The sequence below is a fragment of the Gopherus evgoodei genome, chromosome 1, assembly GCF_007399415.2.
Source record: "Gopherus evgoodei ecotype Sinaloan lineage chromosome 1, rGopEvg1_v1.p, whole genome shotgun sequence".
In the NCBI taxonomy this organism is placed as follows: domain Eukaryota; kingdom Metazoa; phylum Chordata; order Testudines; family Testudinidae; genus Gopherus; species Gopherus evgoodei.
In genome coordinates this window covers 202,904,563-202,928,482 of record NC_044322.1, presented here as the reverse complement: position 1 = coordinate 202,928,482, position 23,920 = coordinate 202,904,563, and the positions used below count along the sequence as shown (strand labels likewise).

Below are 23,920 nucleotides of genomic sequence, written 5' to 3'. Positions count from 1 at the left end.
GTTTATCAATATACATCTGGTTTAGGATCAGTGAGAGAGTCCCAAGGGAATAGCCTGCCAAGTGATGGGGGGGAGGGTGTGTGTGCAGCAGAATAATAGAAAAACGCAGGCTATAGTTACTATTACTTCACCCATCACACTGATATCTGAGCACCCATACTTAGGGTGAGTTCACCCTAAAGAAATGTATGTGCATAGCATTCACCTAGCAGTATAGGCCACTGACCCATTAGAACAGATTTTTGACTTCCAATCGTTATAGCATGCTATGTCTGTTTCTACTCCACCACACCATTGCACCCTTATGCCTGACTGACCTGAACTGCTGCTAGTTTCGACTGTGCTGCTTTAACTTTGCACTTCAGATTCTCCACATCTTCCTGGTAGAAAATAAATTAAAAAAAAACATAACAGTTTAAGTACACTCTAGGCAGATAATCCCATTGACAGACTACAGCAGCTCGTGGGAATGGAGTGGGGCAGAAATGTATCAGCATTTCTACAGATTAAATACCAAAAGGAGCACCCAGCTATTATTGGAATTTCAAATATCCATGTGTAGACAGTTTTCTTGGTATCTTCTGCAGTCACTGGAAAGCAAATTGTGAGCACTTTGTGTAGTCACAGATCACAAATGATCTGCACCACTAGATGACTCCCACTGTAGAGAAGAGTGAAAAGGTTTTTCCATGCAGAAGAAAAATTTCAACCAAATTTGTTACCAATCCAGAACAATCCATAACTTAGTTGTTCTTGTCACCACTGTCAGCCTCAAAGCTTTCCTCTACAATTCTAGGTTGAGGCTCCCCCACAAACTAGCAACTGTAGGTGCTGCAGCTTGGTCTGAGCTACCCAAATAGGATCAGATTTATTTTTTAACCAGAACATTCTTGAAAGCTGTGTAGAAGACTTGCACAGCCTCTACCTGTAGTAAGCAGTTTTACCCTCATCCCTTACAAAAAACTGTAGTCTTAACCTGCAAGCTTTGAAAAAGTGAGTGCATAAACGGGTCTTCAATCCTTGCCCCCACTAAGTACAGTCACCCACTTTCTGTGGACCAAGCCTCATCTTTTCTTCATAAACCCACTGCCTCCTCATCATCTTGCACCCAAAACTGTTCCATAGGCTGGACTTGTATCCCAGTTTCTATTTTTTTAAAGTTCTGCACACAGTGATCTAGAAAAACAAGGGACTTACTAGGAAGATGGGCTATAGGCAGTAAGATAACAGCTTACTTGTGCTTTCTGTACTCTGTGTTTCGCTTCCTGTATCTGTTGTTTATAAGACTCTCTTTCCAGCCTGGAAGACAAACATATTAATATTTCCTACTATGCTCCCTATTTCTGATCATCAGAACCCCTTTATGGAATTACAGCCTTCTAAATTAATTGGTCTTGACATGCAGGAGGACAAGGATGAAAAGGGAATGATTTAGTTCATTTAAGAATTTGTATTGTACATGAGCTTACGGCTAAACCCTTTAAAGAAGTGAATGAGTTTTTTTGGGTTGATCAAAAAATATTAGTGGTTGTAAGCCACAATAAAATCAATGCAGCTTAACCAGCAGCTATAAGAACAGGCAAACTGCTTCTTAGATAAGGTTCAAAGGCCATTTAGCGCAGTCAGTATGCTCAACCACACTCTGCATGCTTGCCCCTCAGCATGCTTGCCACCACTGTCAACGGGAGTTAAAGATCATGTTCACTTTTAGGTAGCAGGTGTAATTCCACTTAGCCCTGGGCATGGAACTCAGATCAGTCCAACCAATGGTTACTTGAGTTACTGGCAAAAGTTTAAGTAAATGCAATGCCATTCAACTCTTGAGCAGAGCCTTGGGAGGAGTGCTTGAATATGCACATTAACTGAGCATGCAGTTATGTGAAATTAGAGCTCCAGAACTGGGCAACCTCTTCTGAGACAGGCACGGTGAAATCAATGGGAATTTATGCAGCAACTTCCTTGCACTACAGTTTGGCCCCTAACGTTTTTGTGACAGAAAAAGAAACTTAAAAAAACCAAACAAACAAATATAGCCTTGTGACATTTCCTATCTTCCAGTATAAAGCATACACTAACAGCTGCTAAACTCCACTCCCAACCACTGAACAGACACCATGTTAGGACTGGAATGCAGCGTTCAGACATCAATTCAATATGGAGATAGTTCCTTTTGCATAATTTGTCTATTTCTGCACACAATGCACAGTCAATCTGTGGCACTCTCTGACAGGATTTTGTGAAGGCCACGACCAACAGAGTTCAATAAAGAACTAGATAAGTTCATGGAGGATAGGTCCATCAATGGCTATTAGCCAGAATGGGCAGGAATGGTGTCCCTAGCCTCTGTTTTGCCAGAAGCTGGGAATGAGCAACAGGGGATGGATCACTTGATCATTACCTGTTCTGTTTGTTCCCTCTGGGACACCTGGCATTGGCCACTGTCAGAAGACTGGACACTGGACTAGATGGACCTTTGCTCTAACCTACTATGGCCGTTCTTATGATTCTTAAGGTTCCCAGTCCTCAAACTGGGTGGGGGGGGGCTGTCCCCCACAGGAAAGGGAAGCTTAAGCTTAAGTTTCAGCCTACCATTATACCACAGTTCTACGCTAGTCATGGTGTGTTTTTACAGCACGAAGTTGCAGTTAAGCGTATAAATTAGAAAAAGATCCCCCCCCCCCCCCAAATTCTCTAAACCTGTTGGTTTCCTCTACCTTATTCCCTGTTTCTGAGGCAGTTGGGCAATGGAATGTTTTAACTTCTTTAGCTCTTTTGTAAGTGCCTGAAGTTCAGCCTTCTCTTGCTGTTGAACATGCTGCAGTTTCACAGGATTCAGCTGCCCAAGCACAGCTTTTGGTGGCAATGCTTCGAGAGCGGCAGGATCCATTTTCTTACCCAGGAAGGCTCTTCCAAGTTGGACTGTTCTATTACAAGATGTTTTCTGAAGTGAAGGCAGAAAGCCAGTGTTTCATGAACAGCAAAAAAAAAAAAAAAAATGAAAAAGTTATTGCACAAGTCAACAGGTTTCATGTTAGAATACAGATATATATTCTTGGTTAAAAGATACTGGTACAGTAAAACACTCCATGAAAACTCATACTAATAGGTCTAATCCAAGCCATTATGTAGGCTTGTTTCATAACCGCTTAGGTAAACTCAAACAGATGTTTTGTATTACTACACACAATCTTACCTGATTTACAAAGATGCATTAAGACCAAGGAATTAACACTTTTTACACAAAATGCTTTATAGATGTTAATTGGCTAAAGCTTATAAGCGAAGGCTGTATATCTCCTTGACTACCTCTGGAGTGGAACATAGCACCAGTTTAACAGCAGCGCTCCTTAACTGTTTAGAGGAACTTCAGAAAAAGTTACTAAATTTAGAATTTGGTCAGGATACTAAGCTAATACTCCTACTGGTGTAAAGAGAGTCAGGAGATTTTTAATGACCACAAAACGGTCAGGTTTTGTTATGTCTTATCTGAAAAGCAGCATCTCCACCAGCATAAAGGTCACTAGCACCATGCTTTTTCATTGGTTCAATAGCAACCAATTCAGATGAAGAGGGTCACTTCTGAATCAGAAACACTACTTCCTGCATCATCCAGGTATTTCTAGAAGACCTCCCATATCTAAGTTCTGATCCAGCATGATGCTGCATAACTTATGAAATACAAAGATCACAACACACCTACCCAAAAGTTTTTCATATCCTTTAAGCGACCCGCACTCGTAGCCACAACTCCTTTTAGGGTCCCTGAATCATAACCACTCTTTAGAGAACTGTCAGTGCTGTTGCTTGTTTTCTATAGGTTGCTGTTCAGTACCACAAGAAACTCCCACCCTCTGCAGACATAGGAAGATACCCTGGGAATACACAACATTAAACCACAAGGCTTATCTATAGTAACTCCTCACTTAACGTTGTAATTATGTTCCTGAAATGTGCGACTAAGTGAAACAATGGTATTTCCCCATAAAGAATTAATGTAAAAAGGGGGGGGGGGGGCGCAGAGAAAGAGGAGGAGGTTTCAGGGAAATGTTTTTCACCAGACAAAAAGCTGTAGTTTACACACACACACACACACACACACACACACACACGTTTTAAACAATTTAATACTGTACACAGAAATGATTGTGAAGCTTGGTTGAGGTGGTGGAGTCAGAAGGTGGGATATTTCCCAGGGAATGCCTTACTGCTAAATGATGAACTAGCACTCGGCTGAGCCCTCAAGAGTTAACACATTTTTGTTAATGTAGCCTCATACTCTCCAAGGCAGCACGAATGGAGGGAGGAAAGACAGCATGGCAGAGAGAAAGAAAAAGAGGCAATGCACCTCTAAGTACCTCACTCTAAGTACACTGTCTTAAAAAAAAAAATAAATCAGGAAGTAGACACAGCAAGTATGGCCAGCAAGCTCTCTTCGTCCTGAGCCATGTCCTGTCCCCATCCTGCTCTATGCAGGAGTAGGGGGACACCCTGACGTTAGCCCCCCCTTTTTCCCCCTCCCCTACACAGCAAGCTTAGATTCCTGGGAGCAGCTCCAGGCAGAGGGCAGGAGCAGCACATGGCAGTGGGGGGGAGGGACAGTTGAAATGCCGATTGATAGCCTGCTGGGTGGCTGCAGCACAGGGAATTTAGGGGAGCTAGGAGCTGATAGGGGGGCTGCTGGTCCACCCTGGTTCCAAGCCCCCACCAGCTAGCTGCAATGGGCTGTTCTTCCTGCAAGCAGTGGACAAAGCAGGTGGCTGCCAAACAAGGTTCTAAGAGAGCATTGCGCAACTTTAAACAAGCATGTTCCCTAATTGATCAGCAACATAACGAAACAGGGACGACTTTAAATGAGTTGATATAAAAAACTATTACTTGAACTGAAGAAAGGAAACAAAAAAATTGGCAGCATTAATCTTGCATTGTAGTTTATACGTTGTGGGCCAGTTACCATTTGTACAGTCTCTTCTTGCACTTTCTCTCGCTGTGCTAATAGCAGCTCCTTTGTCTGAACCATGCTGGTTAGTTCCTTTTGTAGATGTAAATATTTTGCCTGTAAAAGAAGTTTTCATCTTAGTATCACACACATTATGTCTTTTAGTACTACATAAAAGTACAAAGCATTTCCAGTTCATGAAAAATTAATTTTTAAAAAATCTGGAGCATGCAAAAATAGAGCACTCTTTCTAGGAACATTGTGATTCATTAAAAAAACCAAAACCCAAACTACCATGTGAAATTAAAATCAGATAAACTACTGGAGCTGGTTCCTCACTAGTCGGTATTGCACATGACTTTGCTTATTCTGTTATACACATTTATAGTTATTCTTCATCAGCCTCTCTCACCCTAGTATGACCAATATCCATTTTTATTAAGTCATGTAAATTACAAGCTTTATTTTTGTGTTACTGTACAAACACTATATATTTGGTTACAGACAAAATGACCCTTTGAATTCTATTCCAGCCTTGCAGCTTTTCAGGGCATTAGTTTCTCAAGTGATTTCAACAGAAAATTAGTTGGCAAGGTATTCCATAATATTTTAAATTATTTAAACCCAAAGTTACAGTGAATAGTCTGTGTGATTGTGTGCAAAAAGCTCACTATTAGCAGAGTTATGACAAGAGCCAGGGTTTTCCAGCAATTAAAATATGATGTATGTTCTGGAAATTTTGGATATGCATTATATTCATACAAAAAAATATTGTTTTGTGTTGCAATATGAAAGGCTATAGCCAGCTGTGCAGGGGAAGTGGGGGACAGATTCTGAGCACTGAGCGCTAGAGCCAGGCCAGCTGTATGCAGGGGAGGTGGGAGACAGACACTGAGCACTGGAGCCAGACCAGCTGTGTGCTGGGGGAAGGGAGCAGAAGTCAGCTGTGCAGGAGAGGTGGTGGACAGATACTGGGCACTGAAAACTTAGAGCCAGCTCTATGCTGGGAGGAGGGGGAAAAGTTGGCAGTAAGAAGGCTCAACAGCAGCCAGCCCCGAGCCTCTGCCCTGGGGATGCGTTAGGTGTCTCTAGGCAGAAATTGGAGGGTGGGCACATGACCCTGTATGCCCACCCATGTGTCAGTTCTACCCCAGGCTTGGCCCTGTGCCTTGGGGATGAGCCAGGTGTCTCCAAGAAGAAATCTGGAAGGTGGTGGAGTGGTGACCCTGCATTCCCCACCTCCCTCTGATCACTGATTATAGAAATGAACAGTTATTTTGGAAAAAATGCAGCAATAGTAGCTACTTCCAGAAAACACGGTCCCTATTTACAACCATACTAAGTCAATAGGTTCTCACTCTTACTATAACCTCAATCCTGCAGACATTGATCAAGCAGTTTATAACCAGTTAGTTGTTTATGCTCTTTCACAAAGTTTATTCTCTCACCAGACTGACAGCCCTGGAGACCTCCATTACAGATGGAGCACGAGCAGTGCAAGCTTTCCCAATTACCCTAATTTGCTTCAGTTCTGACACACAGGGATCAGCATGTAGGATAAAAGGGTGCACATTTAATCTTTAGCCTCTTTTCCGAGGCTACTAACAAGGGTGCAAATCATACTCCTAAGAGAATTATGGGCCAAAAACTTAAAAATTCTGTGCACAATATTTTAAAATTCTGCAAATTTTATTCATCAAAGTAACACAATATAATCACACCAGTTTCAATTATTTTTGTCATGTATTTCAAATGCCTGTCAGCAAGTATGTCAACAATGCAGACGACAAAAATGATTCCCTCAGGAGTAGAGACTTAATGAAACTCCTATGACAACCCTGTGACTTTATGGAAATATGCTTATGAATGTATAAATGACATAACTGGAATATGTTTTATGCTACGTATGCCATGTAATGTATCTCTGGAAAGGTTATGATCTACTGAATCTATTCATCCTGTTTGTATGCATGTGTCATTGTTGTGTTCGAAGTTATGAATATTGGCTATATACTTGCTTGATTTCTAAGAAGCCTTAGTAAAGCATAGATTCATAGATTCTAGGACTGGAATGGACCTCGAGAGGTCATCGAGTCCAGTCCCCTGCCCTTGTGGCAAGACCAAATATTGTCTAGACCATCCCTGATAGACATTTATCTAACCTACTTTTAAATATCTCCAGAGATGGAGATTCCACAACCTCCCTAGGCAATTTATTCCAGAGTTTAACCACCCTGACAGGAACTTTTTCCTAATGTCCAACTTAAACCGCCCTTGCTGCAGTTTAAGCCCATTGCTTCTTGTTCTATCCTTAGAGGCTAAGGTGAACAAGTTTTCTCCCTCCTCCTTATGACACCCTTTTAGATACCTGAAAACTGCTATCGTGTCCCCTCTCAGTCTTCTCTTTTCCAAATTAAACAAACCCAATTATTTCAGCCTTCCTTCACAGGTCACATTCTCTAAAACTTTAATCATTCTTGTTGCTCTTCTCTGGGTCCTCTCCAATTTCTCCACATCTTTCTTGAAATGCGGTGCTGAGAACTGGACACAATACTCCAGTTGAGGTCTAACCAACACAGAGAAGAGCGGAAGAATGACTTCTCGTGTCTTGCTCACAACACACCTGTTAATGCATCCCAGAATCATGTTTGCTTTTTTTGCAACAGCATCACACTGTTGATTCATATTTAGCTTGTGGTCCACTATAACCCCTAGATCCCTTTCTGCCGTACTCCTTCCTAGACGGTCTCTTCCCATTCTGTATGTGTGAAACTGATTGTTCCTTCCTAAGTGGAGCACTTTGCATTTGTCTTTGTTAAACTTCATCCTGTTTACCTCAGACCATTTCTCCAATTTGTCCAGATCATTTTGAATTATGACCCTATCCTCCAAAGCAGTTGCAATCCCTCTCAGTTTAGTATCATCTGAAAACTTAGTAAGTGTACTTTCTATGCCAATATCTAAGTTGTTGCCAAAACAGATCCCCTGTGGAACCCCACCTGTTATACCTTTCCAGCAGGATTGGGAACTATTAATAACTACTCTGAGTGTTAAACACAGGAATACTTCTTAACCTGCTCCAATTAAACCTACAGCTGTTAGGGGACGTGGTTCAGACCTGGGTCTGGGTTTATATCAGGCCAGCGGGTCTGGCTCAAACCAGGCAGGGCACTGAAGTCCCAAGCTGGGAGGGCAGGGAAAGCAAGGGCAGAAGTAGTCTTGACATATTAGTTGGCAACCCCAAGGGGGTTTCTGTGATCCAGCCCGTCACAAATCCAATCCCCATTGAGGGGTGCTGGAGAGAGCTGTGTGGGGCTGCCGGCCCAGACACATACTCTCCTCCCTCCCAGAGCCCAGGTACAGGTTCTGCTCTGTAAACTCTGTCCCACTAGGAGACAGGGTTTGGCCCTGGCCTTCTTCACTCTTTGCCAGAGCCAGGTCTCCCAGGCCCACAAGGATCAAGCCGGTCAGCCAGAGCATGCAGAGGCTCCATCCCCACCGGGCCGGCCAGTAGCACTGCAGCCCCAATTCTGTGGGAAAAACCATGAAATTTTGCACAAATTCTGCATTGCACAGTGGCGCAGAATTCCCCCAGGAGTAAAATTAGTACCAGGACACATGGTCTTGTGAGCTACCTGTCCACTGGCTAGAGACCAAAAACTTATTTCACACAAATTACAAACTGCTATTAGATGGTAACAACTTGGACTGGTTTTGAACCATGGGAAGGCCCCATATTCTAATTCAATCCTCTAATCTGACTCTCACTACTGCTTTATTTTTAAAACTGTATTCACCTCTCCCTACAAAAAAACAACAACAAAAACAACGCAGGGGCAGCAGATGGCACTTGAGCTACCCTAAGGGAAAAATTCCCGGTTACTGGGCAGGGGAGCACACCAAGAGTGGAATGCATATGTGCAATCACTCAAAGAGCACAACTGTGTGGCAGCAAAGTGATACCACAGGTTTAGAATCTGGTTTCTGATTAAAAAACGTGTACTATTACAAAGTGACCAATAGTTCCATGTGCTCTCTACCTAGTTTATTTAGAAAAAAAATGACAACTAAACAGATCCTTATGATCCTTACATTCTAAGATGGAGACCAAAATACAGACAGACAATCTTACCTTCAATTTCTGTACTTTTTCTTGGTTTTTCATGTGTCGAAGAAATTCCATATCTTCTTTAGTGCATTGGTAGCCTTTTATTCTGTTAATCATCATTGATATATTCATCTCACTCAGCCCTAGTCACATACAAAAAAAACAGTTCTCAAAGAATCAGAAGTTGACATGGAGGCTCACTACTGCCAAATATCTGCATATGCCTCAAATTTCAGGTCAGATGCGGTGCCACTGTCTTGACTGGAAGTTAGTAACATCAACTTCAGTAGGAATAAGATTTAGCTCTTAAATGGCTCTGACAATTAGTAGGTGAGCAAAAAGTCACTTATTAGCATGGTAAAAACAGGAAGGGAGCTGTCTACTTTGTATTCCATAATACACTATTTCAAAGCAAAGCAAAGCCTTCCTTCCCAATCACTTATCAGGTGCAACAGAGGATGGCACTCGGGGGAAAACTAAAGCAATGGGAATTTCAAGTGAAGATATTCTGCTAATCTATCTTTAGAACCACAATCAAAAGTGTGTTGCCTGTCTCAGACACCTCTTTTAGAAACTGCAAAGAATAATCACTAAAGAGCTTTAGGCCAATAAGCCACAAGGCCAGAAATATTTTCAGTCTGTCATAACTTTTTGAGGGTGAGAGAAAGCAGAACTTCAAGTTTTAACAGTTAGCTGTACTCTAGTGTGATAAATGGAATGAAGGATAGGTAGAAAGACTGCAAAAAGGAAAATGCTTCTAATAAAGATCTATTAAACTGTGGATGCGTCTCCTTGGGAAGCGTTTGAAGACCTGTAAATCATTTGAAACAAGGCTGGACAGCAATAAAATATATTGTGAAGAAACTGGCAAGAAAGGGTGAGGAAAGAAGAGAAGACAGAATTCCTGTTATCTATTCTCCAACTTCCATTATATAGAGTGTTACAAGGATGTGGAAATACATGGGTTTGCATATATCCCCATTAGATTTGGTGGGACACTGCACAGTTGGCATCTCTTCTGTGGAAGCATGGTTCATAAATAAAAAAAGCTTAAATCAGAAAATAGAGACTGCGTGTTAGCATTTTGCCTCACAGAGATTCAGATACAACGCCTCTGAATGGCAAAGGAGAATGAAGGTAATTTACTTAGTCCAGCACTTGGTCAACTGATTTGATTTAGCTTAGTTTTGTTTTGAGTTTGTTCTGGTTCTAGTTGTTTTGTATTAATATTTGTTCTAACAAGGTATGCTGATGACAGTAACAAGAAAGGCAATTTTAGTGCTCTCATTCACCCAGAGTTGCATATGTAACCTGCGTTTTAAAATAGTCTAAAGTTAGCTTGTAGCTATAAAAATAAGCATATTAAAGATTAAATGAAAGTTATCGCGCTACTAAAGTCTGAGGTCTTCACACACATCCTAAATTTGCATGAGAATTGTGATACAATTTAGGAACACACGCATTAGCAAACAATGGACAAGCATGTCTAAACAGAAAGAACTATGCATACAATAAAACCAGTACTTGCCTTGAACTGGTATCTGACTTAGTCTTCTCCTGTTTGTTGTAGTAGTGAAACACTTTGATACTGGAGAACCTTGCAGAGGTTCAACTATTTCTTGTAATTCTTGCTGTAAAGGGCACACCCAGAGATGTTTACCATTAGTAAATCATAAACAAAATCTTCATAGAATACATAAAGAATATAAGCTTCTTTGCATCGCTGTTGAACAGATAGCTAGAATTCAGGAACAGGTTCTTAATATACAGGGATCCAACATAAAGGTGTTTTATCACACTGAATGCTCCATCCTGTCTACCTAAGGGTTGGTCTATACTAAGAAATTAGGCTGGTGTATCCCTAAGCGATGCAGTTAAACCAACCTTACCCCGGAAGAGACAGCACTAGGTTGATGGGAGAATTCGCCTATCAACCTAACTAACGCCTCTCTGGGAGGTGGAGAGGAGGGCCTATGCCAATTGGAGAACCCCTCCCACTGACGTAGGTATTACTTTCATTGAAGTGCTACAGCAGTGCAGCTCAGCGGTTTACGAGTAGACAAGCCCTTAGATTAGTCAAAATGGGCTGTGGAAAGCAGATAATGGCTATAAATGCCTTAGTACAGGGGTGGGCAGATTTTTAACCCAAGGGTCACATCTGGGAATAAAAATTGTATGATGGACCATGAATGCTCAAAAAATTGAGGTTGTGGTGTGGGCTTGGGGTGGGGCCAGAAATGAGTTCAGGGTGCGGGAGGGGGCTCCGGGCTGTGGAGCGGAGTGTGGGGGGAGGGCTAAGGGTGTAGATGAGGTAGTTTGGCATGTAGAAGCATGCTCTGGGCTGGGACTGAGGGATTCGGAGAGCAGGAGGTGGATCAGGGCTGGGGGAAGGGTGCGGGGAGAGGCTCAGAGGTGCAGACTCCAGGTGGTGCGTACTTTAAGCAGCTCCCAGAAGCAGAGGCATGTCCCTTCTCCAGCTCCTAAGTGGCAGCACAACCAGGTGGCTCTACAAGCTGCCCCGTCCGCACACACCACCCCTCCAGCTCCCCTTGGCTGCAGTTCCCTGCTAAAGGGAGCTGCAGGGGTTGGGGTGGGAGCAGTGTGCAGAGCGGAAGCCCCTACACATAGGAGCCGAAGGGGAGACCATGCTGCTGCTTCTGGGAGCCTTGTGGCACAGCCCCGACCCTATTTTCCAGCTGGAGCACCAAAAGGGCCAGGCCACTGCTTCCAGGAGCTGTATGGTGTGGCCCCTGACCCTATTCCTCTTCTGGGGTGCTGGAGCGGGACCATGCTGCTGCTTCCAGGACCCACATGGAGCACCCCCAACCTTGCTTCCCTTCTGGAGTGCCGGAGCAGGGCAAGCCCCAGACCCTGCTCCCCAGTGGGAGCTCAAGGACTGAATTAAAATGGCTGGCAGGCCGGATGCAGCCTGCGAGCCGTAGTTTGCCCACCTCTGCCTTAGTAGTATGTTTATTCCTGGGAAACATCACTTTTTCCTAGTGAATTATTCTCTTTAGGAGGTTTACCATTCTTAATTTTTGTTTTCAAAAGATGGCAGAGTTCCTATCTAAAGACAATCTGGGAAGTTGCCATGGGCTTTGCAAACAGTTTTAGATCATTTGTAAAATAACATGCACTTTCTAAACAACTACACCCTACTGATTTCAATGGGGCACCATGCAGAAGTAAGGATTGCCCCAAAAAAAGCCCTATTTAAGTAATTATACCTCTGCATGGGCACAAAGATCTGCCTGCGCAAGCTAAATGCAGGATCAGAATCTAAACATGCAACAAACTCCTGAAGAACTGTGGTGTGGACTTCAAACAATTTAATGTACCGTTTATACTCTTTCATTAGCCCATTCATTTATAAGCCGATCCCCCCCAAGATGGTTAGGTAAAAATAGCAAAAATTGTATGACCCTTTCATCAACCGACCCTATATTTCAGGGGTTGGTAAACTGTGGCTCCCGGCCCGCCAGGGTAAGCCGCTGGTGGGTTGGGATGCTTTGTTTATTTGGAGCGTCTGCAGGCATGGAACCCCTTAGCTCCCATTGGCTGGGAACAGGGAACTGCCTCCACAGGGAGCTGAGGGGCTCCATGCCTGCAGACACTCCAGGTAAACAAAACGACAATGTATTAGATATTCAATTCAATGATTCCATAGAGTTTAAAATCATCAAATTTTGGTGTAGACCCGTTTATAAGCCGACCCTCACTCTTTGATGCATCACTTTTTTACCAACAATATTTGGCTTATGAACGAGTATGTACGGTATTTTATTTAAAATAAAATAAGTCTCTTCCTAGCTATAAGACTATGAGAGAGAGAGTGACAAATCCTAACAGTCACTTTACAGTTACTAGCCTGTTAACTCGCATAGTTTGTACTAAAAGGATAAATCTAGTAATTTAAGAGCGTAATACTTGGTTACAATAGACTATGAGATGTTTACAACTCTATTTCAATCCTACAAACCTTCAGAACTTTAAATTCAAATATGCCGGTTTCCTACTGAAACCAACTTGCTTTTGGATTAAATTTCTGATAAGCACACTTTAATACTATGAATTGAAAGTTAAACTTGGTCAAGATCCAAGTCTTGCTTTTATAAAAGGAATACTATCAACCTGACTGCTTTCAAAAACTAATTAAAAAAAAAGAAAAAAAAAACCAACACACACAATCTAGTTCCTAACATAGGATATATGCTGAGATTTTTTTTTTAAATCTTATTTTGATTTTTACTTTTTTAAAAGGTTTTTTCAGCTTCCATATTTATGTTTAAGTATATTTTCAACAAGGGTTTAAAAATGACTACAAAAGAAAAGTGAAACTATACAACGTGCTGTCAGATGTACAAACACTGTTGCCAGCTTTTCATTAATAAGCTAAGTGTGTCATTTATTACTCTAGTAGTACAATATTTTTGGACACAGTTTTCAAGTTGCCATTATCCCTTTAAATTTATGAGACAGCAGAGGAAAATTTTAATATTCAAATACCACTCAGTCCCTCTTTAAGTCTGGCCTGATTTTAGTGTTCAGAATCTTGAGCTTGGTAAACACAGTGTATCTCACCTGAGATCATGTAATCCCACCTTTAAAATGGTATACGGCACTGATCATTTAGTCTAGGCATTTGACAAAATATAAACTGCTCTAGAAATACTGGATGTTAGAACTGGAGTAAGGAAGATAATCAAAATAACCTTATTTTCAAGTATGGTGCTAAAGATTTTAGTGATATTCAACAATACTGAGTATTAATAGTAAAACATCTCACAAATCCAGAAGATGTGTACTGCATAGTGGTTCCACCTCTCAGCAGAGAAGAACTTCCACCAGAGACTGGATGGTACAAGTACTAAAACAAAACCACCACCACGAGACTGAAATCATCAGACTGGACAGATTTAAATTACAGTGGTTCAAATAATGAAATTTTAATTTAGTTGTGCATTTGTACTTTTTGGTTGTTTTCTTGAAGAAAAAGTTCATTCTCATTGTATGGTAACCATTAAAAGATATTGATTTGCAACTAAATATAGCTCTCTAAATTTGTCACTTACTGCTAACCAGGAAGATACTTTACATTTATATACACATTCTATTTAAACAATTATAGCACAACATTCATTTATTCAGATTAATTTACAATCTTTAACATTAAAAATGGTGAATAATGCATTTCCTTTGTAGTTTTTTTTTTTGTTTTTTTTTACTAGTGGTTTCTGTCAAACTGCTTGTAGACTAGAAATTGGAATTCAATTAAAATTCAGTTAAATGCAAGTAAACAGCATTTTAAAATTGGTTTTGTTAAATAAAAACTACCTTGTGTGTGTTAAACTTACTTGCTTATACATTTTCATTTAAAATTGATTTACTAAACAAAGTTAAATCAATTGATAGATTGTTTCCAGTCACTATGGACCAGATTTTCAAAGGTATTTTATGTGATATTTTCAAAAGTTCTTAAGCAGGTTGCTTAACAAATCAGTGGGAGTTAGACAACTAATGCACTTAGAAGCTTCAGAAAATCTCACTAGGTGCCCATTTAGATAATCTGGCCCCATGTGCTTCAAGATTTTAGAAGTAGCAGATCATCTTCTCCCACCAGGTTTTTATTTATAGACAAAGGAAAACAACTGACCGCTGGCACTGATAGAGTTGATTTGCAAAGACTAAGATTACTGGTAGGGTTTCAGTGTTACATTGTCAAATTTCATAGGTCACCGGAAAGCGAACTCTTTAATAGTGTTTTCAACAGACATGCCCACATGTCTGCAGAACTACTGGATTCCTCCCCCTCCCCCAGGTTGCATGTTTATGACAGAGTTAAAACTGCAGGTAAATAATTTTATAAGACCATTAATTGCACAAGACACAATAACATCTCTAAAGCAACTGCAAGAAAACATCCTACCTCATCCTCAACTAGAGGTGGTGCCACCTCCTTGCCATTTTCTGTATTGCCAGAGATGATGTGGTTGTCATCAGGCTGCTGCTTACATTGGCAAATGGAATCTTTTTTCCTAGTGTGAACCCATGCATTTGAGGCACAAGTCTTTACAGAAGTCTCCTCCCTCAAAAGTTTCTCCAGCAGGTCAGCATCAATCTGTAACTTAAGTGTTTCACATTCTGAATGACTAGGTCCAGCTACACCTGTTGAATGTCTCTCATTCAGTACTGTATCATCCTTTAAAGCTTTTAGTAACAATTTCCCTTGTTGATTTGTGCATAATGGGGTACGAGGAAGTTCTCTCCCTGTTGGAATAATATTGTCTTTAAAAGTTGTTATACTCCATTCTCCTAATTTGGGAATTTTTTTTGAAGAGTAATCTTCTTCTCCCACAAAATCAGATGATTGAGATGGCAACAGTTGTAGGATCCCTGGGGCAGTTCTTGGAGTTTGCAGACCAAGACACCAAATGTTCTGAGGAGCTGGACAAAGGCTTTCACATTTGACTTCATTATTTTTATTGTATTTGCCATTCTCTCTCTCAGTCATTTTAAGATTACTAATTTCACTGAGAATATTTTCAACTTCATCTTTATTCAGGGCAGTTTTAAAGAAACTTCCATCTAATTTCCTTGTCTCCATGTCTTCTCCCAGTCGTAAAAAGCGTCACACATAGTCAAAGGAAAACGTGAAGAAAAAAATTAACTTTCTTTAACCCCCATAACACAAAAGATTAAAGAAAACTTTTCAGTACTTTGTTACAATATCCTAAGAAAGAAAAAAAATAACTTTTAAAAGTATAATTATTTTCAAATAATTTGAGACAAAGCTCCATCTGAAATACTGTTCTACTCAGTAAAAATACTGTAAAAATGCCACCTACTTATTCAACAGATCTGCTCTACTTGTGTATTCAGAATCAAATCTAGTTACTTAACTGACTGAAGTGTATTGCGTTGTTAGCCCTGGAAAGCCAGTATAATAGTGGAAAAGCTGGCTTGTCTTCTGGTTCACTGATTAACAGATTTGTGGCTTTGATCAAGGATACTAAACTTAAAATTGACAAAATTCTGACTGAAGAACATTTTGGCTCTGAGATAATCAGGAAGAACCCATCTCTGTTTTTAAATCCCCAATATAAATTTGCAGGACTTGTAATTAGAAATATCAAGGTGTTGCTTATAAAATGAGCATTTTATCTTGAGTCATTAAACATGAAACCTCATGATGCCATTTTTACAGTCAATTTTCAAAGCAGAATTGCACTTGAAAGATCCTGAGAAAATCTGAGCTGCAGACTTCCTGGATTGTCTGCCACAGCAAGTAGCATCCTAAAGAATAACAACAGGCAACTGCCATGACTAATCAACATTTTACTTTAGACATGTCAAAGGCTGTAATCACCACTGAGGACTCTCCAGGACAAGTTTGAATTCTGAGCGCCAGAGCACATCTTTGAGGGTTAAAAATATTAAAAACAAACATTGTGTGTCCTTCCCTCCACTCCCACCGTTCTATAAAATTTCTGCCTCCTCCAAACTTAAAGGAAAGTTAAAAAAAGAAATCAAACCCACATATCTTTGGGCTTAAACTGTGAATAAGAGTTTCAGGCCACAGGGCAAAGATGTAGAGAAAGTTGGGAGGCAGAGAAATAGGAGACTACAAGGAGTGCAGCTTCCAGCGTAAGTTTCTTACAGTATAGCCATTACCTAAACTCACTAGTGGAGACACCACAAGTCTGCAGGCCTTGTCTGTTTAGGAATAGCCCTGACGCAGCCATCACTGTAGCTGCTCCAGCACTGATCCTGAAACAACAGACAAGGGGGGCAACCCAGGGTTTGCACCAGCTGTGTTTGAAATAGGAGTAAATTGTATATTAGTTTGGTGCAAACTCCAGCTCATCCCTGGTCTTCTTTATAGGAAAGAAATTGCACTGGTTTAACAAAATTAATTTTAAATCAGTCCTGTTAAACCACTGCAAGCCCACAGCAAAGGTGAACCTCAACCAGTTTAGCACTGGCTTAGGTCTGCTTTGAACTGATTTAGCTAAACCTGGGGCTTGTCTACACACAGAGCTGCACCGATTTAGTTAAAGCTGAGAAGCAGTGCAGCCTGGTGGCTTGAACACAGGACTGGGCCTCAGGAGACCTGGGGTCTGCTCCTGGCTCTGCTGGGCCTTGCCCCTGCCTCTCCCTAGTGACCTCTACCTTGCAGTGGTGCCTAGCGCACATACCCAGCAACGCCGGCCTAGCGCGGGTATAAGGAGCCATGTGGACAGCAAGTCCCCAAGGGGGCTCGCCACACACCCGAGCGGCGCCGCCCCTCCCCTGCTTGCTGCTGCAGCAGCGGGGTGTCCCTCCCAGCCAGGGCCTTCCAGGCACCTCCTGCCTCGGGTTCTGTAACCGGGGGGACGTGCTCGCTGCCAGGCCCGAGCTCCCACAGGGGCCGCCCCGCCTGCACCAGCGCCGCTCCTGCAGCCCACCCGCGAGCACCTGCTGAGCCGACAGAACCAGTTCCACCCCAGCGCGCGTCTACACGGAGGCGCCCAATGCGAATTCAGGTAACTCGGAGAAACGGCTGCGCGGCGCCCCAGAGGGAGGAGGGGCAAACCCACCTTACCCACTGCAGGCGGCGCGAGCCTTGTATCCGCGCCGCAGCACCCGCCGCTCTTTCCAACCGCCGCTGCTCGGGTTCTCATTGGGCTGAATGACCAGCGCCTGCCGATTGGCCTACTGCTCTCAGCCCCTTGACTGGCTACCACTCCAGCCAATCAGAGGAAAGCAGCCATTCGACCGCCGCCGGACTTGCTTGGTTGCGGGCGCGCGCGGCGCGTTCTCAACGTTGAGCGCTGCTGGCTGGTGCTTGGCGCCCGGCTCAGAAAGGAGGGGGCGGAGGGGAGGGGAAAGCTACTGGGGCCCTTGTACAAACAGGGCTCCTTGTAACCCCCCCTCCCTGGTACCTGGGTCACACAAACCATCTTGTAGTCGTTGCAGCCCAGTTACTTGAGGAGGGGGATGAGAGAATTCCCTGCTCTTTATTTTCAGTGACAGTCACTGTAACTAGAGAATCATTAACACTCAAATACTGATAAACTGTAAGGGATGAAATGGAGTCAATTCGGATCTAATCCACAAGTGTAAATCTGAAACAAGTGAACTGAATTACACCAATGTAAATGCGGGCCAAAACAAGCCCAGGTTAATAAGGTATAGTGTCAATACAATCTCTTCATTCCAATAGAAGATACACAATGCTAACAAAATGCAAAAACTATTTCAGTTCCACTTCCGACACCTGCCATACTTTATCAGCTCTGATGGATCAGTCCCCCTCCATTCTCAAATCATAACCTCTGAAAAACAGTAGTAACACCCTTTCTAGCACTGACTGATCAGAGGGCACCTAAGTGTATGTCTACACTGCAATAAAACATTATTTCATTTTTTGTGTCATGTACTTAGCCTTAAGAATAATAAAAAATTAGCTGAGTCAAAAAATCACTGCAGGATTTGCTCTGCAGGATCATTAGCAGATTTTTAGAGCTGAAATCTTTCCAAACACTCCTTAAAGCATTCAGAAAGTGAGGAGTACAATATAAGTGACAAATGACCAAACAAAAAGAAAGCACACATGACTTTCCTCAAATGTGCAGGAGGATGGCAAAGGATCCGGATGATGGGGAAAATGTAGGAAATACAAATCTAGTTTTATTGACACACCATGTGACAAGTACTCAGACTTTCCATTTGTACTTCCCCATGAAAGAGGGCACTTGCAGGAGCACAGCACCTTCTAGGGCCAATTTGAGGTATTGTTTCAGTACTACATTCACCACCTATTTCCTATAAGTCATTACCAGAAGTGAAGACTACAAGTAGGTTTGCCATGATAGTTTTATGTTCCCAGCCTGCCCTATGTCTCCTGTTCCTCTGAGAGAGACTAGCTAGAACTGCTAGGAGCCAGCCTAATCTGCCACTGAAAGAAGACAGGAGATACAGCTCATCTCTCCATGGCCTCAGGCCCTAAACACTCTGTGCAGAATGGGCTTCTTGATCAACCACAGATGACTACTTCAAGACCACTTTCTTCCCCTCAGTGACAGTGTCCCTTTTCACACTGGGATTCTTAACAGGCAAACCTGGAACAAACCTAAGCAAAATTGGCTTAGGGGAGTTCCCCTCATAAGCCTCAAAATGCCTGTACACCCAGTTACTCCTCTGAATAGCCCTCCCTATCTACACAAACAAAAACATAAAAACCATAATTGAGTGAAAAATTGCCATTTTATTATACACAATATTTCAACAATCAAACCTCTGAATAAAAATCTATAACAATCAAATTTTCAGCATCGGTTAGACTTTTATGGCTTTCAGACTGAAAACAATTAAAAGTTATGTGAAAAATCAGAGGCTTGCATTGAAACCATCTGTCAAACTGAACTATCCAAAGTCACTTGTTCTATTGATGCCTCCTCCATGTATGAAGAAACTGCTTTGTTAACTCTACTATTATAATCAGTGCATCAAGTGTTTGGGATTAGATTAAAAATTCATGGCAGTTCTCAAGTAACAGCAATGTGAATCCCTGGTACTATCCTTGTGCTAGTGACTGTGTATTGTGAAAGCATCATAGGGAGAATGACATGTTAACAAGAAACAGAGTCAAGAAGGAAAGGAACTATCAATATCTAACATTATAATTACCCAGATTGTTATGATGACTAACATTTGTAGAATATCTTTCATACCGAACACCTTTTACAGACTGAACCACTTTACTCACCAAAGGCAGCCACCTCTGAGGCAAAATGAGACAGTTATTTCCCAACACACAGTAACATTACACAACATCTTAGGACAGTGAGTGAAGACAAATACATATCCAACTGAATTTGAATTTGGCCAGGACAGTGCAGGACACTGCAGTCACCTAGTCTTGGAAAATGTGCCATGAGATTTTTAATGACTGTGGAGGTCCAGAATTGGTCCCAACAGCACTGTGTCTCTAACACTATGCCAAGGTAGGGAGTTAATATTGACTCAAAAGGAAACATGCCACTGATGCCCCAATTGCAAGTAATGGAACTTGTTTGAAAATCCTGTTAAATATAGAGCGGTTCAAACAGTTCTTGCTAGGCTGACAACACGGTGGTTTTACTTTGATTTTTCAGAGGGAAGAAATGTGGTTTACACTGCAATGCATCATTACAATTTAGGGCATTATATGTATTATTAATAATAATCTCCATGCTACAGAGCTATTTGTATAAAATAGCTACAGTGTATAATTAGTTATTTCAGTTACTACAGATCATAGACCTATCACAATCATCCAAGAGTCCATCCTTCTTTTATTTTTGGCCCTGATGATTTAAGCAAATGTGTCTGTTTGCAACAGAGAAAAACTAACCAAGACAGACAGATGTTGGACATATCTGCATTAGCAATGAAACTAAAAAGCCTGAAAGGGACTTGGCAAATACTATAACCCAAGTGCTATTGAAATGTCCTGTAATTCATGCTTCAGTTAATATATATTTCCTATTAATGAAATTCAATCCTGATGGGAGCTGGCAACAACATATAAGTAGTACATGAGTTTTTGACATTAAAATATAAATCCCTTGTATGCTGCACTCTAATTTAGAAGCTAGATTTCAATTCAAAATAAGATTTTTATAATAGTAGGATTTTCATTTTTCTGGATGTAGTGTTAAAGGTCAACTACGTCGCTTTAAAAGGTAAATATGTCAGAATCTAAATTAATAATGGACTTCAAAATTACAAGTACATTCATTAAAACATATACACAGATACATAAACAAAATACAGAAAAACCCTATTTACTTCAACCACATTAGCCCAAAATTCCGTTATAGAAATCTAGATTATGTCACTCGATGTGAATCATTTACCAGCAACTGCCACAATTACTCATCCCTCCAATTATTTTATTATCCCCATAACATTCAGATGAAACGAGATTTCATTTACAATAATGTTCTCCGTTATTTACCTGCTCTGTAAACAGTTGATGACAAGGAAACCAGATGCCCTGCACTGCTTTAAGCAGCTATGATGTCATCAACTCTGGCAAGGCAAATTTAGAAGCTTGCATTCAGCTTTTGGCAGGTGTCCCTCCTTTCTCTGTGTGTAATAAAAATATATAGATCCACATGCTTCCAAGTGCTGGCTATAGTTTAACATTACAAGATCGGGTTTTAAGCAGTCCTGGTGATGGCTGTGCAGCACTTTCCTTTGCAAGCAAGAATTATGAGTGGAATTCTTTTGGAGCATTATGCCATTTATTGAGTGGTGCCAGCATCTTTAAGGAAACGATTCAAAACATGATCAGTTCTCCTAGTAAACAAGTTGACTACAGGCCTCCATGAATGTAAGGTGACACTGTGCAGAAAAGGATATAATATCTGTACAGACCATTGTAATACCCCATGGGTGGTGGGCAAGGAAGCCAGATCCATATATAGGAAGGGTGGTCCTTGGGAGGTAAATTGGGAAAGGCACAAAGAACTACAAATGCATCCTGGGCTGTTGTACAGATTATCTGGAGCCCTTGCAATAATAAGTATTACTCAGACCTACCCAAACTGCTCAAACGCACTACAAACAATCCCAAGAATGGAGAAATTATGGATGAGGAAGGTATTTTGGAGAAAGAAAAGGTCTGTGTGGGGGGACTGGATAGGCAGAATAGGTATGGGAGTTGCAATACTACTAAATGCAGGTGATATAGAAAACCTGCAAAGGAAATTAGGTTATGCCTCAAATATAGGACACAATCTATGGGAGGTGCACCAAAGGCAGGTATAATTCCTAAAAACCAGCACAGCCCTCACGGAACATTTAAAAATTGCTCTCCTTAATCTAATCTGCAATCCTAATTGGGGAAAAGGCTGTGCTTAATGAGACATGGGCCAGACAATGTGCTATGGTTGAATTAAATTTGTTAAGCGATGTTCAAGGTATAATTAGGAGCTTATTACATGGACACTGGTCAGTAGAATGCAATCCTTTCTATTCTGTAAAAGTGAACATTTGTTCCTGAATAGATCCCAGGTGGTGGAACGTTACAATTTTAAATTGTGAATGGACCCAATGTGCTGGCCTTCAGTCCCTTGAATGGAACTTTCATAAATACCTATCCAATCATTAATATTGGTATTTTACATAATGAGTCGCTCACGTACCCTATGAAAGGTAATAAATGGGCAATACTGTAAAGGACAAGGCAGGAAGGCTTGGTAATGCAGATTTCTCTGGATGTGTCGAGGATATTCAGGAGGGGTGGGTTTATCAGCCAGGGTAATTACAATTGGTAAAAGGTTGGTGTGGGAACACGAGTAAGCACTGCCATCTGTCGGGCCCAAAACCATATTACACACTTAGGGAATGGAAAGGTCTGGTATCATCTAAACCAGTGTTTCCCAAACTTGGGACACCGCGTGTGTAGGGAAAGCCCTTGGCGGGCTGGGTCGGTTTCCTGCCCCGTCCGCAGGTTCGGCCAATTGTGGCTCCCACTGGCCGCAGATTGCTGCTCCGGGCCAATGGGAGCTGCTGGAAGCGGCACAGGCCGAGGGACCTACTAGCCGCCACTTCCCGCAGCTCCCATTGGCCTGAAGCAGCGAACCGCAGCCAGTGGGAGCCGCGATTGGCTGAACCTGCGGACATGACAGGTAAACAAACTGGCCCGGCCTGCCAGGGCTTTCCCTACACAAAAGGCATCCCAAGTTTGGGAAACACTGATCTAAATAATACTAATAATGTGTCAGGTGTCACCTTGGTAGGGCACAGAAATGGTGTAAAGGTCTCAGAAGGCACACAATGCAGCAACATGTCATTAATCTTTTCATTACTGACCTTGGCACAAAAAGTGGGAATGTGCTAATAAAGTTTGTGGATGACTCAAAGCTGGGAGGTATTGCCAATACAGAGAAAGACCAGGATATTATACAGGAAGATCTGGATTACCTTGTAAACTGGAGTAATAGTAATAGGATGAAATTTAATAGTGAAAAGTGCAAGGTCATGCATTTAGGGATTAATAACAAGAATTATTGTTATAAGCTGGGGAGGCATCAGTTGGAAGTAACAGAGGAGGAGAAGGACCTCGGAGTATTGGTCGATCACAGGATGACTATGAGCCGCCAATGTGATATGGCTGTGAAAAAAGCTAATGCAGTCTTGGGATGCATCAGGCGAGGTATTTCCAGAAGAGATAAGGAGGTGTTAGTACCATTATACAAGGCACTGGTGAGACCTCATCTGGAATATTGTGTGCAATTCTAGTCTCCCATTTTTAAGAAGGATGAATTCAAACTGGAACAGGTACAGAGAAAGGCTACTAGGATGATCCAAGGAATGGAAAACCTGTCTTATGAAAGGAGACTCAAAGAGCTTGGCTTGTTTAGCCTAATCAAAAGAAGGCTGAGGGGAGATATGATTGCTCTCTACAAATATATCAGAGGAATAAATACCAGGGAGGGAGAGGAATTATTTAAGCTCAGTACCAATGTGGACACAAGAACAAATGGATATAAACTGGACACTAGGAAGTTTAGACTTGAAATTAGATGAAGGTTTCTAACCATCAGAGGAGTGAAGTTCTGGAACAGCCTTCCAAGGGGATTAGTGGGGGCAAAAGACATATCTGGCTTCAAGACTAAGCTTGATTAAGTTTATGGAGCGGATGGTATAATGGGATAGCCTAATTTTGGCAATTAATTGGTCTTTGATTATTAGTGGTAAAAATGCCCAGTGGCTTGTGATGGGATATTAGATGGGTTGGGATCTGAGTTACTACAGAGAATTCTTTCCTGGGTGTCTGGCTGGTGAGTCTTGCCCACATGCTCAGGGTTTAGCTGATTGCCATATTTGGGGTCTGGAAGGAATTT

At 41.7% G+C, this 23,920-nt stretch overlaps 1 protein-coding gene across 3 annotated transcripts in view; it reads right to left on the bottom strand.

The window, feature by feature from the left end:
- The window catches only part of LOC115661032, a 49,837-nt gene that overhangs the window by 3,171 nt on the left and 22,746 nt on the right, over nt 1–23,920 (bottom strand). Inside the window, exons 7-13 of one of the 3 annotated variants that reach the window (XM_030583165.1) lie at nt 14,971–15,650; nt 10,573–10,675; nt 9,069–9,187; nt 4,952–5,053; nt 2,896–2,941; nt 1,236–1,299; nt 318–380 (exon numbers count right to left, since the gene is read on the bottom strand). In XM_030583165.1, coding sequence (XP_030439025.1) covers nt 362–380; nt 1,236–1,299; nt 2,896–2,941; nt 4,952–5,053; nt 9,069–9,187; nt 10,573–10,675; nt 14,971–15,650 — 1,133 coding nt within the window. In that variant the 3' untranslated portion in view covers nt 318–361. Of the gene's footprint in view, nt 1–317; nt 381–1,235; nt 1,300–2,714; nt 2,942–3,700; nt 3,873–4,951; nt 5,054–9,068; nt 9,188–10,572; nt 10,676–14,970; nt 15,651–23,920 lie in introns of those variants that run through there. The other 2 variants (XM_030583159.1, XM_030583173.1) reach the window with 2 other exon arrangements.